The sequence below is a fragment of the Xenopus laevis genome, chromosome 2S (assembly GCF_017654675.1).
Source record: "Xenopus laevis strain J_2021 chromosome 2S, Xenopus_laevis_v10.1, whole genome shotgun sequence".
Lineage (NCBI taxonomy): Eukaryota > Metazoa > Chordata > Amphibia > Anura > Pipidae > Xenopus > Xenopus laevis.
In genome coordinates, this window is record NC_054374.1 from 6,696,145 (window position 1) to 6,708,533 (window position 12,389).

The 12,389-nt window shown below is 39.5% G+C and overlaps 1 protein-coding gene across 11 annotated transcripts in view; it reads right to left on the bottom strand.

Annotated features, from left to right (window-relative positions):
• Positions 1–12,389, bottom strand: part of ncor1.S (nuclear receptor corepressor 1 S homeolog) — a 120,466-nt gene that overhangs the window by 88,326 nt on the left and 19,751 nt on the right. For 6 of the 11 annotated variants that reach the window (XM_041583023.1, XM_041583021.1, XM_041583018.1 and 3 more), the window contains exons 7-13: positions 11,296–11,352; positions 6,347–6,414; positions 4,641–4,707; positions 2,805–2,977; positions 2,575–2,662; positions 1,531–1,709; positions 316–370 (exon numbers count right to left, since the gene is read on the bottom strand). In XM_041583023.1, coding sequence (XP_041438957.1) covers positions 316–370; positions 1,531–1,709; positions 2,575–2,662; positions 2,805–2,977; positions 4,641–4,707; positions 6,347–6,414; positions 11,296–11,352 — 687 coding nt within the window. 11 annotated transcript variants of the gene reach the window in all.

Below are 12,389 nucleotides of genomic sequence, written 5' to 3' on the forward strand. Positions count from 1 at the left end.
ATGCACCGAATCTAGGATTCGGTTCGGGATCCGGCCTCTTTCAGCAGGATTCGGCCGAATCCTTCTGGCTGGCAGAAGCGAATCCGCATCCTAATTTGCATATGCAAATGAGGGAAGGGAAATTGTGACTTTTTGTCACAAAACAAGTTAAAAAAAACCCCCTTCCCACCCCTAATTTGAATATGCAAATTAGGACTCAGTTCAGTATTCGGCAGAATCTCTCGCGAATGATTCGGGGGTTCGGGCGAATCCAAAATAGTGGATTCGTTGCATCCCTAAAATTCAAAGTTTGAAAACAATAAAACAACAGCCTACCTTTCTTTCCAGATACGAGGCGATCAGTCCAAAGTTTTTAGGGTGCTGTACAAATCTAGTTGGGGGGGAAAAGTTTACCAATCAGAAATAGAATAATGTTGTAAAAGTTCAGTTTTAAAAACAAGTAGAATTATATGAACAATGCCAGATAATGGAAGACTTTACTTTCCTATATATTTTCATATAAGCAATTTTCGCTGGTTTTCACATTCAAAGTAAATATAAAACCTGAACAGATACAGAATCGCTTATCCATAATGATTGAGACCCAGGGTTTATAGAATACGGGATCTTTCTGTACCTTAACTCCGCTACACTGTTAACTCGGCTAATAATTCATTTAAACGTTGAATAAACCCAGTATGACTGTTTTGCCACTTATGTGGATAAAATTTAGAATAATTTGCTTAAAATTAACTCTATGGGGTATATTTATCAAAGGGTGAAGTTAGAGAGAGTCACAGTCCGCTAGAGTGAAATTCCGCCACTCTCCATTCATGTCTATGGGATTTTGAAAGGCATATTTATTAAAGGATGAACTTCCACCCATTGATAAATACTCTTTTAAAAATCCCATAGACATTATTGGAAAGTGGTGGAATTTCACTCTGTGGCAATCTCTAACTTCACTCTTTGATAAATATAAGAGAGACGGCCTAACTGTAATAATTCATTTAAACATTAAATAAACACAGTAGGACTGTTTTGCCACTAATGTGGATTCATACAGCTTCGTTATGATCAAGTAAAAGGTACAGTTTAATTAAATAAAAAAATAAAATCACATTTAAAAATTAGAATAATTTGCTTAAAATGGACTCCATGAGAGATGGCCTCCTCGTAATTCAGAGCTTTCTGGACAACCTGTTTCTCATGAGAGATTGCATATCTGTACTGCAAATATGTTATAGCCCATAGTGGGACAAGTAATACTGTTCTACTTGAAGAATGGGTGTTAGATTCTGACCTAGAACCAACTGTGGCAACAACAGCACATCATCATGGGACCCTTAGTGGAGTTGAACATACAGTCCAGAAAGATTGTGATTTATTGGGACTACTCTCCTGGATGACAATATTTCCATTATCTGTAACTTTGTTACATGCAGGGGCTGATAAGTAAAAAATGTAATCCTGAAAAACGAGCTCAGAGAAATTACTCCTCGAATACTAAACCACAAATTATACTAAGAGAGACAGTCTGAAGATAATTACTTTTCTTTAAAAATCTCCTTCTCGTGGTCAGTCCACAGATTCATAAACTGCCGCTCTTTGTACACCTTCATGGGGTCTTCCATCAAACCATTCATATTAATAAATTTCACCCTCTTTTGCTCTGCATCAAACATCATGGGTGGAATGACGGAGAGTTGTCGCATCTGCTTTTCGTTATTCTGTAAAGGAAAGCAAACCGCAGCATGTTTAATTATACAACTACTTAAGACACATGTAAAGCCATATTGGAACAGTATCTTTAAGTACATGTCTTCTTTTTAAAAGCTCCCAGAAAAAAATAAATACTTCCATCCATGACATCCTCTCAATAAGCTATTTATGAAATGAAGGGTGAAGAGACAGTTTAAGTTTACATTTCCGTTATTTATGCAAAGTCATTTGAAAACAGAACATTCACGCGACTCTTTCATGTTCTGTTGAACTAGAAAGTAAAGCACCATAAACAAGTTTTTGAACTAAGAACACGCCGTTGCCTCTGGTTATATATTCTTATGTTCCTGGGTATAATTATGCAGAGTGAAACAGATGTTGACAAAAAACAAATGGACATGTTATTTTCAGCTTTGACAGACAGCCCAGAATAAGAAATAAACTAGTTCTGCTACAGCCTACAAGAGGACTGGCTTTAATTTTCCAACAAACTATTAATAAAAACCAACATCTTGACCCCTTTGTCTACGCATGAGAGAAGTAATTGTCTGCTTAGGAACATGGAAAGAGGAAACATCCAGAACAAATTTCCTCACTATAAATGCAACTGCCCTAACAACTGTCTCACACGACACAAACAAGGTCAAAAACGGTTTGTGCATGCAGTTCTTTTTCCCAACTACTTTTCCTAATTTGCATATTCACAAAGGATTCAGGGTCCAGCAGAATTCTAAAATAGTTTTCAAACACCTGGTTGGAGGCCAGTTTTATTGATATAAAGATCAAGCAAATACTTCAATGGCTTCCCAACATTTGCTGCAATTCTCTGCAATTTTCACACACACAATTAAAAAAGCACTACTGTGAGCTCACCTCCTGTTCAGAAAGACCATCAATAATTTCAGATATTTCATGTTCACTCCTGGCTATGGTTGCTGACAGTCCTCCTCGCTGCCCAACCCTGAATAAAAAAAGTAGTATGCCATGATTAAATTTCTTTAAAATATATCCTAAAAGTTTTTTTGTCAACATAAAAAGAATATGGAATGTTACAAACGGTTAAAAAGTCCATACTGAGTTTACAGAAATAAATAATTTTGGACCTCTGAAAACGCTCCTGCTGCTCTCTCTGCTTCCTGATTTCAGGAAATTGCTTCTCATAATATTCTCTGGTTTTGCACTCCTTCGCTTTTCTTCGAGGATTATTTTCTATCCTGTCAACTTTCTTCTCCCAAGCCTCCATCAGCTGATCATAGCGCTGACAAATGTTCTGTTCCTATTGAAAGTGTCAAGAAATAGCTTATGTACTACAATCAGAATATCACAAAAACAGTTTATAGCCAACACAAAAACAGTTTATAGCCACCAGAGTACTTTACAGTCATGGTTGCAAATATATTCTTTTGTAATTATCTAGATCTCATCTGTTGTTTCAAGAGCATAATATAGATAAATAAAGCCATAGAAAAGGGCAACAACATTTAGTATAGATATGCACCAAATCCACTATTTTGGATTTTTCCTTCCTGAAAGATTTGGTTGAATACCGAACCAAATCCTAATTTGCATATGCAAATTAGGCGTCAGAAGGGGAAAACTTTTTACTTCCTTGTTTTGTGACAAAAAGACACGCAATTCCCCTCCCCCTAATTTGCATATGCAAATGAGGTTTCAGATTTGGTTCAGCCGGCAGAAGGATTGCGCCGAATCTGAATCCTGCTGAAAAATGCTGAATCCTGGCCGAATCGAATCCTGGATTCTGTGCATCCCTAATTAAGTCCTTTGAACACACCTACCTAAACCAGCCTTTTAGAATAAACCCTTTGGTAGGTAATATTTCTGGAAAATACATTTATCTATCATGTTCTAATAGCAGAAATGGTAGCCTGGATGAACAATGCTGAACCTACTGGCCTATAAAACAATTATTAGAATAGTGACAGATGTGTTGCTGGCTGCAACAAAACAAATGACAGATTTATGCTTACGGAGAACCAATATAAACTGAGCATGTGAACCCCAATCTCTTTTTGTATAACTGAGCCATGAGCATGTGATCATGTTGCTGCTATAAGGCCACAAGCTAGTCAATACAGCTGCTAGGTGAAAATGCAGGCCCATTCTCATCTTGTTCATTTGAACAAGAACCCAATCATTTAGTTATTGAAGTCACCAGCTAACATTTTACTTTTTATTTTACACAACAAAAACAGTGTTTTTATATTGATCTTTATGATCATTGGGTGTGGATGAAAAGCTCATTTAGTTTGGTTCAAGAAAAAAAAAAAATATATAAGTTCATTTTATTTTTTCCTGTCCCCTAGGAATGCACGGAATCCAGGATTCTGTGTTTTTCAGCAGGATTTGGATTCAGCCGAATCCTTCTGCAGGCCAAAACTGAATCCTCATTTGCATATGCAAATTAGGGGGTGGGGAGGGAAATCAGATGACTTTTTGTCACAAATCAAAGTAGTAAAAAAATGTTCTCCTTCCCACCACTAATTTGCATATGCAAATTAGGATTTGGTTCAGTATTCAACCAAATTTTTCGAGAAGGATTGAAGGTTCGACCAAATCCAAAATAGTGGATTCGGTGCATCCCTACTTTTACCAGACGTAGACAATCCCTCACTTTAAGAGCAAACCATTAGTCATGTTCCATGTTGAAATTGGGGATACTGGAACTTTCAGACCCTCTGCCTTCCATGAGTGGCAGCTTACAGAGTTCTCTGGAAAGCAGAGGCACTTCAAGTTCCAAAATCCATCTCTAACAAGGAACAAGGTGAGGAAGAGGCTGAATTTGCCTTCACAAGCGCAACGGCCAGTGGTGAAATGGTCCCTGTGAGTCAAAGGCAGAAAATCCTGTCTTCCTTGCAATCAGAGCAATCACCTGTGTTTGTTAAAAAAAAAAAAAAGCAATATATTTAGACAGTACTTACTCTTAGTTTCCTAGCATGATTTCGTCTCTTAAAGAACAGTATAAGTTTTTTCCTCATCACCTGATTCCTGGAAGAGAAAAAAAACCAGACATTTGTCCTGCAGTTATTTTACATTTACTAGCTTCTCTTAAACTTTATAGCTGTATTTCCTTAACTTATATAGCCCTAAACTACATTACTCAGCAAAGAGCTTGCCCACCAATTAACACCTCATTCTGCCCCAGTGGAAGCTAATTAATTCTAATTTCACTATAAAAAGAAATACCTATGCGTGCACACACCCTTAATCCAATTTCAACACACAGCACATAAAATCCAGCATGTGGGATGGATAAGGGAACATCACTCACATACTGTAAATATATATTCTTTGCAGGTCGTGACCCTGTAATAAAAAAAAAAGACAGATCCCATGCCCACAAGCTATACACCACTGTGCCACCTTGCTTAAAAGGTGAATGCAAGCTCCAATTTTCTCTCTTTTTTTTTTTGCACAACTAAAAAAAATGCAATTATACGATATTTTGGTATGATATGCAAACAAATTTATCTTTTATTAGGCCAACCATAACACTTTACCAGTATTAAGTATGAAAGAGTTATGTGCTTGTTGAACTGCATAGTTTGTATGTGTAATCTATGCGGATGGCCGTGGAATAATAAATAGTGCTGCTCCAGCAGAATTCTGCACTGAAATCCAATTCTCAAAAGAGCAAACAGATTTTTTTTATATTTAATTTTGAAATCTGACATGGGGCTAGACATATTGTCAATTTCCCAGCTGCCCCAAGTCATGTGACTTGTGCTCTGATAAACTTCAATCACTCTTTACTGCTGTACTGCAAGTTGGAGTGATATCACCCCCTCCCTTTCCCCCCAGCAGCCAAACAAAAGAACAATGGGAAGGTAACCAGATAACAGCTCCATAACACAAGATAACAGCTGCCTGGTAGATCTAAGAACAGCACTCAATAGTAAAAACCCATGTCCCACTGAGACACACTCAGTTACATTGAGAAGGAAAAACAGCAGCCTGCCAGAAAGCATTTCTCTCCTAAAGTGCAGGCACAAGTCACATGACCAGGGGCAGCTGGGAAATTGACAATATGTCTAGCCCCATGTCAGATTTCAAAATTGGATATAAAAAAAAATCTGTTTGCTCTTTTGAGAAATGGATTTCAGTGCAGAATTCTGCTGGAGCAGCACTATTAACGGATTCATTTTTAAAAAATGTTTTTTTCCCATGACAGTATCCCTTTAAGTATTTTGATTTAGTATGGAATTAATCTGTGTCTTTATATGAGTTATCCATTCCCAGTTAGTCAGCAGTCCTTATATTACAAATGTGCTGCAACGGAAGCTTGCAGGACTCATTTGCTAGGGATGCTGTATCTTCAGTAACATTGTTGTGCCTAATTAATATTATTTACTAAACAAAGCATGGATGAGGGGGTATATTCAAAGTACTGTCTTCAGTTGATTTGGTGGAAAGCATCTGCAATGCAGACTTTTAGCTGCAGAAGCAAGAGAGCTATCCTGGTTTTTGGAAATCACACAACACTATTCGATCAACTCCTCTCACCATTTATACTGCTAATAATACGTATAATACTAATTGGCCCAGAGTGCTAGACAGCCTTTCTACTGGCAAGCACTAAAACAAAGATTACCATTTTAGCAAACTGGGTGCAGACCAGCATACTTACGTCTTGATGTTTTCATGATAAATTTTCGTGTCTGATGGCTGGTTATAAAGAGGCTGTAAAAGAAATGACTGCACTTTACTTGATAATGCTAGCAATCTTCCTTTATAGCAGCATTCTAGTTATTTCACACATACAAACTGGGTAATGGACAAGCTTTTGAGAGCACGAACACATTTAGAGCTGGCAATTTTACTTAGAAGCTATGGTTCCAGAATTACATAAAATTGCTAATTGGCTCTGCATTAAAATGCACAGAATATCTGACAGCACTAGATCAGTTTCAGCATACTGAAATAAGAAACTTTTTAAATATAATCAATTAAATATTCTGCATTGTTTATGTTCACTATCCCTCTCTCTACATCTGTTTTTCTTCATTCTGTTTTCATGCAGGAGTTGGGTGTCAGAGTCATTGACAGTTACATCCAATATATCTTATACGGGGGCTCCCCCAGATGAATTAGAGCTCACTCAAATAACCGATTCCAGTACAAACAAAATCTTGAAATTCTGCATGTAGGAGACATGATGTTTTAATAGAGTGAGCTCTAATACATCTTCTAGGCAAAAGGAGTCCCCCAATAAGATATATTGGATCCAATATCTGTCAATGATTATCGGACACCCAGCTCCTGAATGAAGACAGAAAGATGAGAAACAGGAATAGTGGCGATAAACTTGATTATTTCAGAAATGATACAGAATGTTTAATTGACTGTATTTGAAAAGTTTCTTATTTCAGTATGATGAAGCGTATATAAAACAATAGTTCCCCTTTAAGCAATAACCTCTAATAGCAAATGTATAGGATCGGTTAGCAGGAAACCAGTTATCCAGAAAGCTGCGAATTATGTGAAAGCCGTGTCCTGTAGACTCCATTTTATTCAAATTATTAACATTTTAAAAAACCTATTTCCTTTTTCTCTGTAATAATAAAAATAACTTGCACTTAATCCCAACTTAGATATAAAGTATCCTAATTGGAAGCAAAAAGAGGATTTTGTGATACTCACCGTTAAATCCCTTTCTCTTCAGAGGTCTGTGGGAAACAGGGACCATGGGTTTTAGCATCCACTACTAGGAGTCAGGACACTAGAACAGAAGTTTACTCCTCCCCCTCATGCTATACCCCTAGTAATATCGGAGGACTTCAGTTTTGAATACCCAAAGCTGTCCCGAAAAGAATTGGGTGGGAGGAAGCGAGACCTTCCTGCCGAAGTGTGTCTCTGATGCCGCAAAGACCTCAAATTTGTAAAATTTTGTGAAGGCATGTAAAGATGACCATGTGGCTGACTTGCCGAAGTCTGGTTCTGGAAAGCCCATGAAGTACTGATACCTCTAGCAGAGTGAGCTCTAATCTTTAATGGAGGGGTCGCCCCTCTGCGAATAGACTGCTCCCCATCCCTTGAGGCTGGCGTCCGTGGTGAGTATTTGCCAACTTGGTTCTGCTAGTGATCGACCCTTGGACAGATTGTTGCGGCTCAACCACCAAAATAGAGAAACTCTGGTTTGGGGCACAATTGATATTTTCTATGAGAGACTGGTACGGTTCCACTGGGATAGAATGTTCCATTGTAACTCTCGTAGGTGAAATTGAGCAAATGGAACTGCTTCTATGGATGCAACCATGGATCCTAGGACTCTCATGGTGAATCGCATTGTGATGTGTCGCTCCTTGAGAAGCTGTCGTAGCATTGACTGTAGTTTGAAGATCTTGTCTTCTGGTAGTTGCACTCGCTTAAGAGTGGTGTGAAAATCATGCCTAAGAAGGCTATCCGCTGACTCGGCATGAGGCTGGACTTGGTTTTGTTGATTAGCCAACCGAATTTGGCAAACGTCTCCAGTGTCTGTGAAACCATCCTGTGGGCTTCTTCCAGTGACAGTGCTTTCAGGAGAATATCATCCAAGTAAGGTGTTATTGATATGCCCTGGATGTGAAGCGTGGCTGCCATTACTTTTGTGAACATCCTCTGAGCTGACGTGAGGCCGAAAAGTAGTGCTACAAACTGGAAGTGTTTTTTGCCGTAGGCAAATCTTAAGAATTTCTGATGGTGATGGAAAATTGGGATGTGTAAAAATTGGGATGTGTAAATATGCATCCCGAATGTTGAGGGCCACCAGAAACTCTCTGGGCTTCATTGCCGCGATCACTGAGTGAAGAGATTCCATTTTGAAATGTGCTGGTCGGATGAACATATTGAGCTTTTTAAGTCCAATACGAGTCTGTAAGATCCGTCTTTTTTGCAGACAATAATGTGCTTGGAATAAAAACCCCTGAATTTTTCTCTTTGCGGTACCGGAGAGATTACTTTTTCTTGTAGGAGGTTCGCTCGGAACCCTGGACATGAAGAAGTGAGGAGGAGGAATTGATGAAAACTCTAGATGATATCCCTGAGATACTATCTTGTGTACCCAGGGGTCCTGTGTGGCTGTTATTAAAACCTCCTGAAAGAACCGTAATCTGCCGCCGACGTGATGTGTGAAAAGGGGTTTGTCAGATGACTTTTGCTGAGTGCGTCTGTTTTGCCAGTTGGATTTGAATTTTTCCTGAAAACATGGCTTGGATGTAGAGGAATGTGCATTTTAGTCTCTTGAGGAAGAACTCACACGGGAGGTCAGGCCCAAACGAGAGTTTACCCTTGAAGGGTAAAATTGTCAAGAGACTTTTTGGATGAAGGATCCCCTGACCACAGCTTCAACCATAGTGACCTTCTGTTGGCCACCGCTAGCACAGATGTCCGTCCTATGACTTGGACTGTATCTAATGTAGCTTCCCCAATGTAATCTGTAGCTTCCTTAATTTGTAATGCCATCTCCAGAATTAAATGTCGTAATTTTCCTGTGGAAATATCCTCTACCAAGGATGAAGACAATGACTGAAGTGCCCTACTCACCCATGTTGCCGCCAGGGTGGGACGTAAGGCTTCTCCCGTCGCTGTAAAAACAGAACGGAGAAGGCCCTCTAATTTCTTATCCATCGAGTCCTTAAATGAATACGCGTCTGGAACAGGAAGCACCGTATTTTTGGAAAGACGGGATACCGGAGCATCCACTGATGGTGGAGTAATCCATTTTTCAGTTCTATCTTTTGGGAATGGATAAAGTCGCTGAAAATCCTGAAATCTTTTTTCAGGATGGTCCCACTCAGTTTCGATAATATCGTCTGAGGATGAGCAGGACAATTGGGGCTGCTGGAGAGGGCCCTGCTGGCGTTTGTGAAGAGCAATTTTCACAGAAGGGCTCTTTTCGCCCTGCAGGGAGGCGTTTGCAGCATTTAGAGCATGCCAAATATCTGACTTTAGAAGTGGTTTGTTTAGCCCTGGCAAAAGGTCCCTCTGAATTTCCCTGGTGTCTGACCCCCCGCAGGGATGTTTGTCTTGCTCCCTTATGACTCCTGTGTCTGACCGTGTATTTCTGGTCCCACGAGCTCCCTACGGAAAGCCTGCTGCTGCTGAGATTTCGGTGCCTCTGCCTGTAGGAGTTGATATGAGGGAATGCGCTTGTAGTTATCCCTTACTTTTTCTCTGTGAAGTGTGAAATGGCCTCCGCTTGCTGCCTTGCGTAGTGGAAGTGACGTCACTCTGAATATGGAACTTCAAATTTGCCTAATGCGTTCCAGCCCAGAACGCATGGACACCGAAGGCTATTTACTTGCCGAATATATTATAAACGGTATGCGCGCTCAGAGAGCGAAAGCAATATGAGGCAGTTCTCAGCAGCTTTTTTAGCATGGAAGGCTGTCAGGCAGGCGTAGGGAGGCGGAGAATGGGGTGAGGGGGGAAGAGGGGATTTGCTAAAAACACATTTCAACCTCCACCCCGAGTAAACATAGGCTGGTGATACTCACGGTTCCTTGCTTAGGGACAGGCATACACTTGTCAGCTGGCTCAGTTAGAATAAGAGACCTTGGTGCTGCGTGGCTTGCTCTTATAGAGGCTTACTAGCCGAAGTGTAGCCATCCCACGAAGGGGACATCCTGGGAAAAATATTCTCTAAAATGAGAATACTTCAGGAGAGCCCCTGTTGCCAAGACTGAATCTGGCCGTAGTAACGTATCATTTTCTTGTACTTTTGAAAAAGAATCAGACGTCCTGTCTCCTTGAGGATACTAGAAAAACTAAAGTGCTCCATTATTACTAGGGGGTATATAACATGAGGGGGAGGAGTCAACATCTGTTCTAGTGTTCTGACTCCTAGTAGTGGATGCTATAACCCATGGTCCCTGTGTCCCACAGACACCTGAAATAGAAAACAGCCTATTGGGTTTATTTAATGTTTAAATTATTTTTTTTTTAAAACAAGAGATCAGTTATCTGGAAAATCCCAGATCCCCAAATAACAGGTCCCATAGCTGTACAAAAAAGGTCATCCATATGATTTACTAAGTCTGAACGGCTATTCTCTTTTTTGAGCAAACAAAGATTATTAAAAGAAACCTTTATGGAAACTGTGCAGAAGCCATTTTTTTGTGCTTTTTTATCACACGTAACTCAGAACCAACATTTGCGGGTGGTATAACAGTTCACATTATCCATGTCTAGCGATTCCTACTAATAAAACAGTAGGACGTCATTCAAGACATTCTGCAATTATTTATCTAGGTTCTTTTCTTAATGACAAGCCAAGAGAGTAAAGTGGATTATGCACTGTCCGTATAGATGGCAGGTTTTTGGAGATCAGAAATAATGCAATGTGAACTAAATCTGTAATATATTTTAGGTCATGCTTTGAAACAATACCATGTACTTGATGGTAACAAAGGTAGCATAAAATAATGTCAATACCAAAACAATCATACTGGGTTATTTTAATGTTGCATTATTAGTAAAAAGCACTATGCCATGTTTCCCTTCATTACTAAAATCCTTCCCTTATCCTGTATAATTTAAAAAAAAGAAAGAAAAAGGACAAACATTTTAAACATTGTAAATTAAATGCCACAAACTTACCAGTTCTACTTTTGGACCTAGACCTTCTAAAATCTTATGTGCTTCCTCTGCTTTTTTCTGAAAAGGAAAATAAGTTATTTACATTAGCACAATTCAATAGCTTTATTGTAGCCAGTGTCCTGTGCATCCAATGAAATACATCAATACAGCACTTCAATACTTTCTCCTCTAACCCTTTAAGGAAAAGACCAGTATAGGAAGTTACTGGCAAAAAATCCTGCTCACCAGCAAATTACAGCTTGAGTAGAATTAATTAGGGATGCACCGAATCCAGGATTCGGGATTCGGCTTTTATCAGCAGGATTCGGATTTGGCTGAATCCGTGTGCCTGCCCGAACTGAATCCTAATTTATATATCTAAATTAGTGGCAGGTAGCGAAATCAGATGTTTTCATAACCAAAGGGAAAAATGTTTTCACTTTTTAATTTCCTGCCCCTAATTTGCATAGGAAAAAGGCCAAATCCCGATTTGCATACGAAATCAGGATTTGGTATTCGGCCGAATCTTTCATGAAAGATTTGGCCGAATCTCAAATGGTGGATTCGGTGGATCTCTAAAATTAATGTACAGGAAAATATTCAGGACTGCAGAATGACTGTATATGCTGGGGTCAAGAGTTAAATGCAAACCCTGGCACTGTCTCTTTGGAGGTTTGAACAATTTGTCCCATGACAGCATGAGGCAATGGTAGAGACCAAGGCTTGTTTTCTTAGCTTTTCCCAAATACAGTACAAAACAAATGAGCATATCTGCACTATTACTGTTCAGAGATGGTTTCTCCACCTTGACATGAATCGCCTCTTTCAAACCAGCGTCTTCTTTATCCAAGATTTGGACCTTGCTATCTGCAAAGGAGTGTCCCTTGTCTTTTAGGTGTAGAAAGACAGCTGAGTCTTGCCCTGTAGAGTTCGCCCTCCTATGCTGAGCCATTCGCTTGGTGAGCAGTTGTTTTGTCTCCCCAATGTATAGATCAGTGCACTCCTCACTACACTGGACTCTGTATACCACATTGCTTTGTTTTTCTTTAGTCGTTGGATCCTTTAGGTGTACGAGTTTTTGTCTCAGTGTGTTGCTAGGTTTGAAAGACACAGGG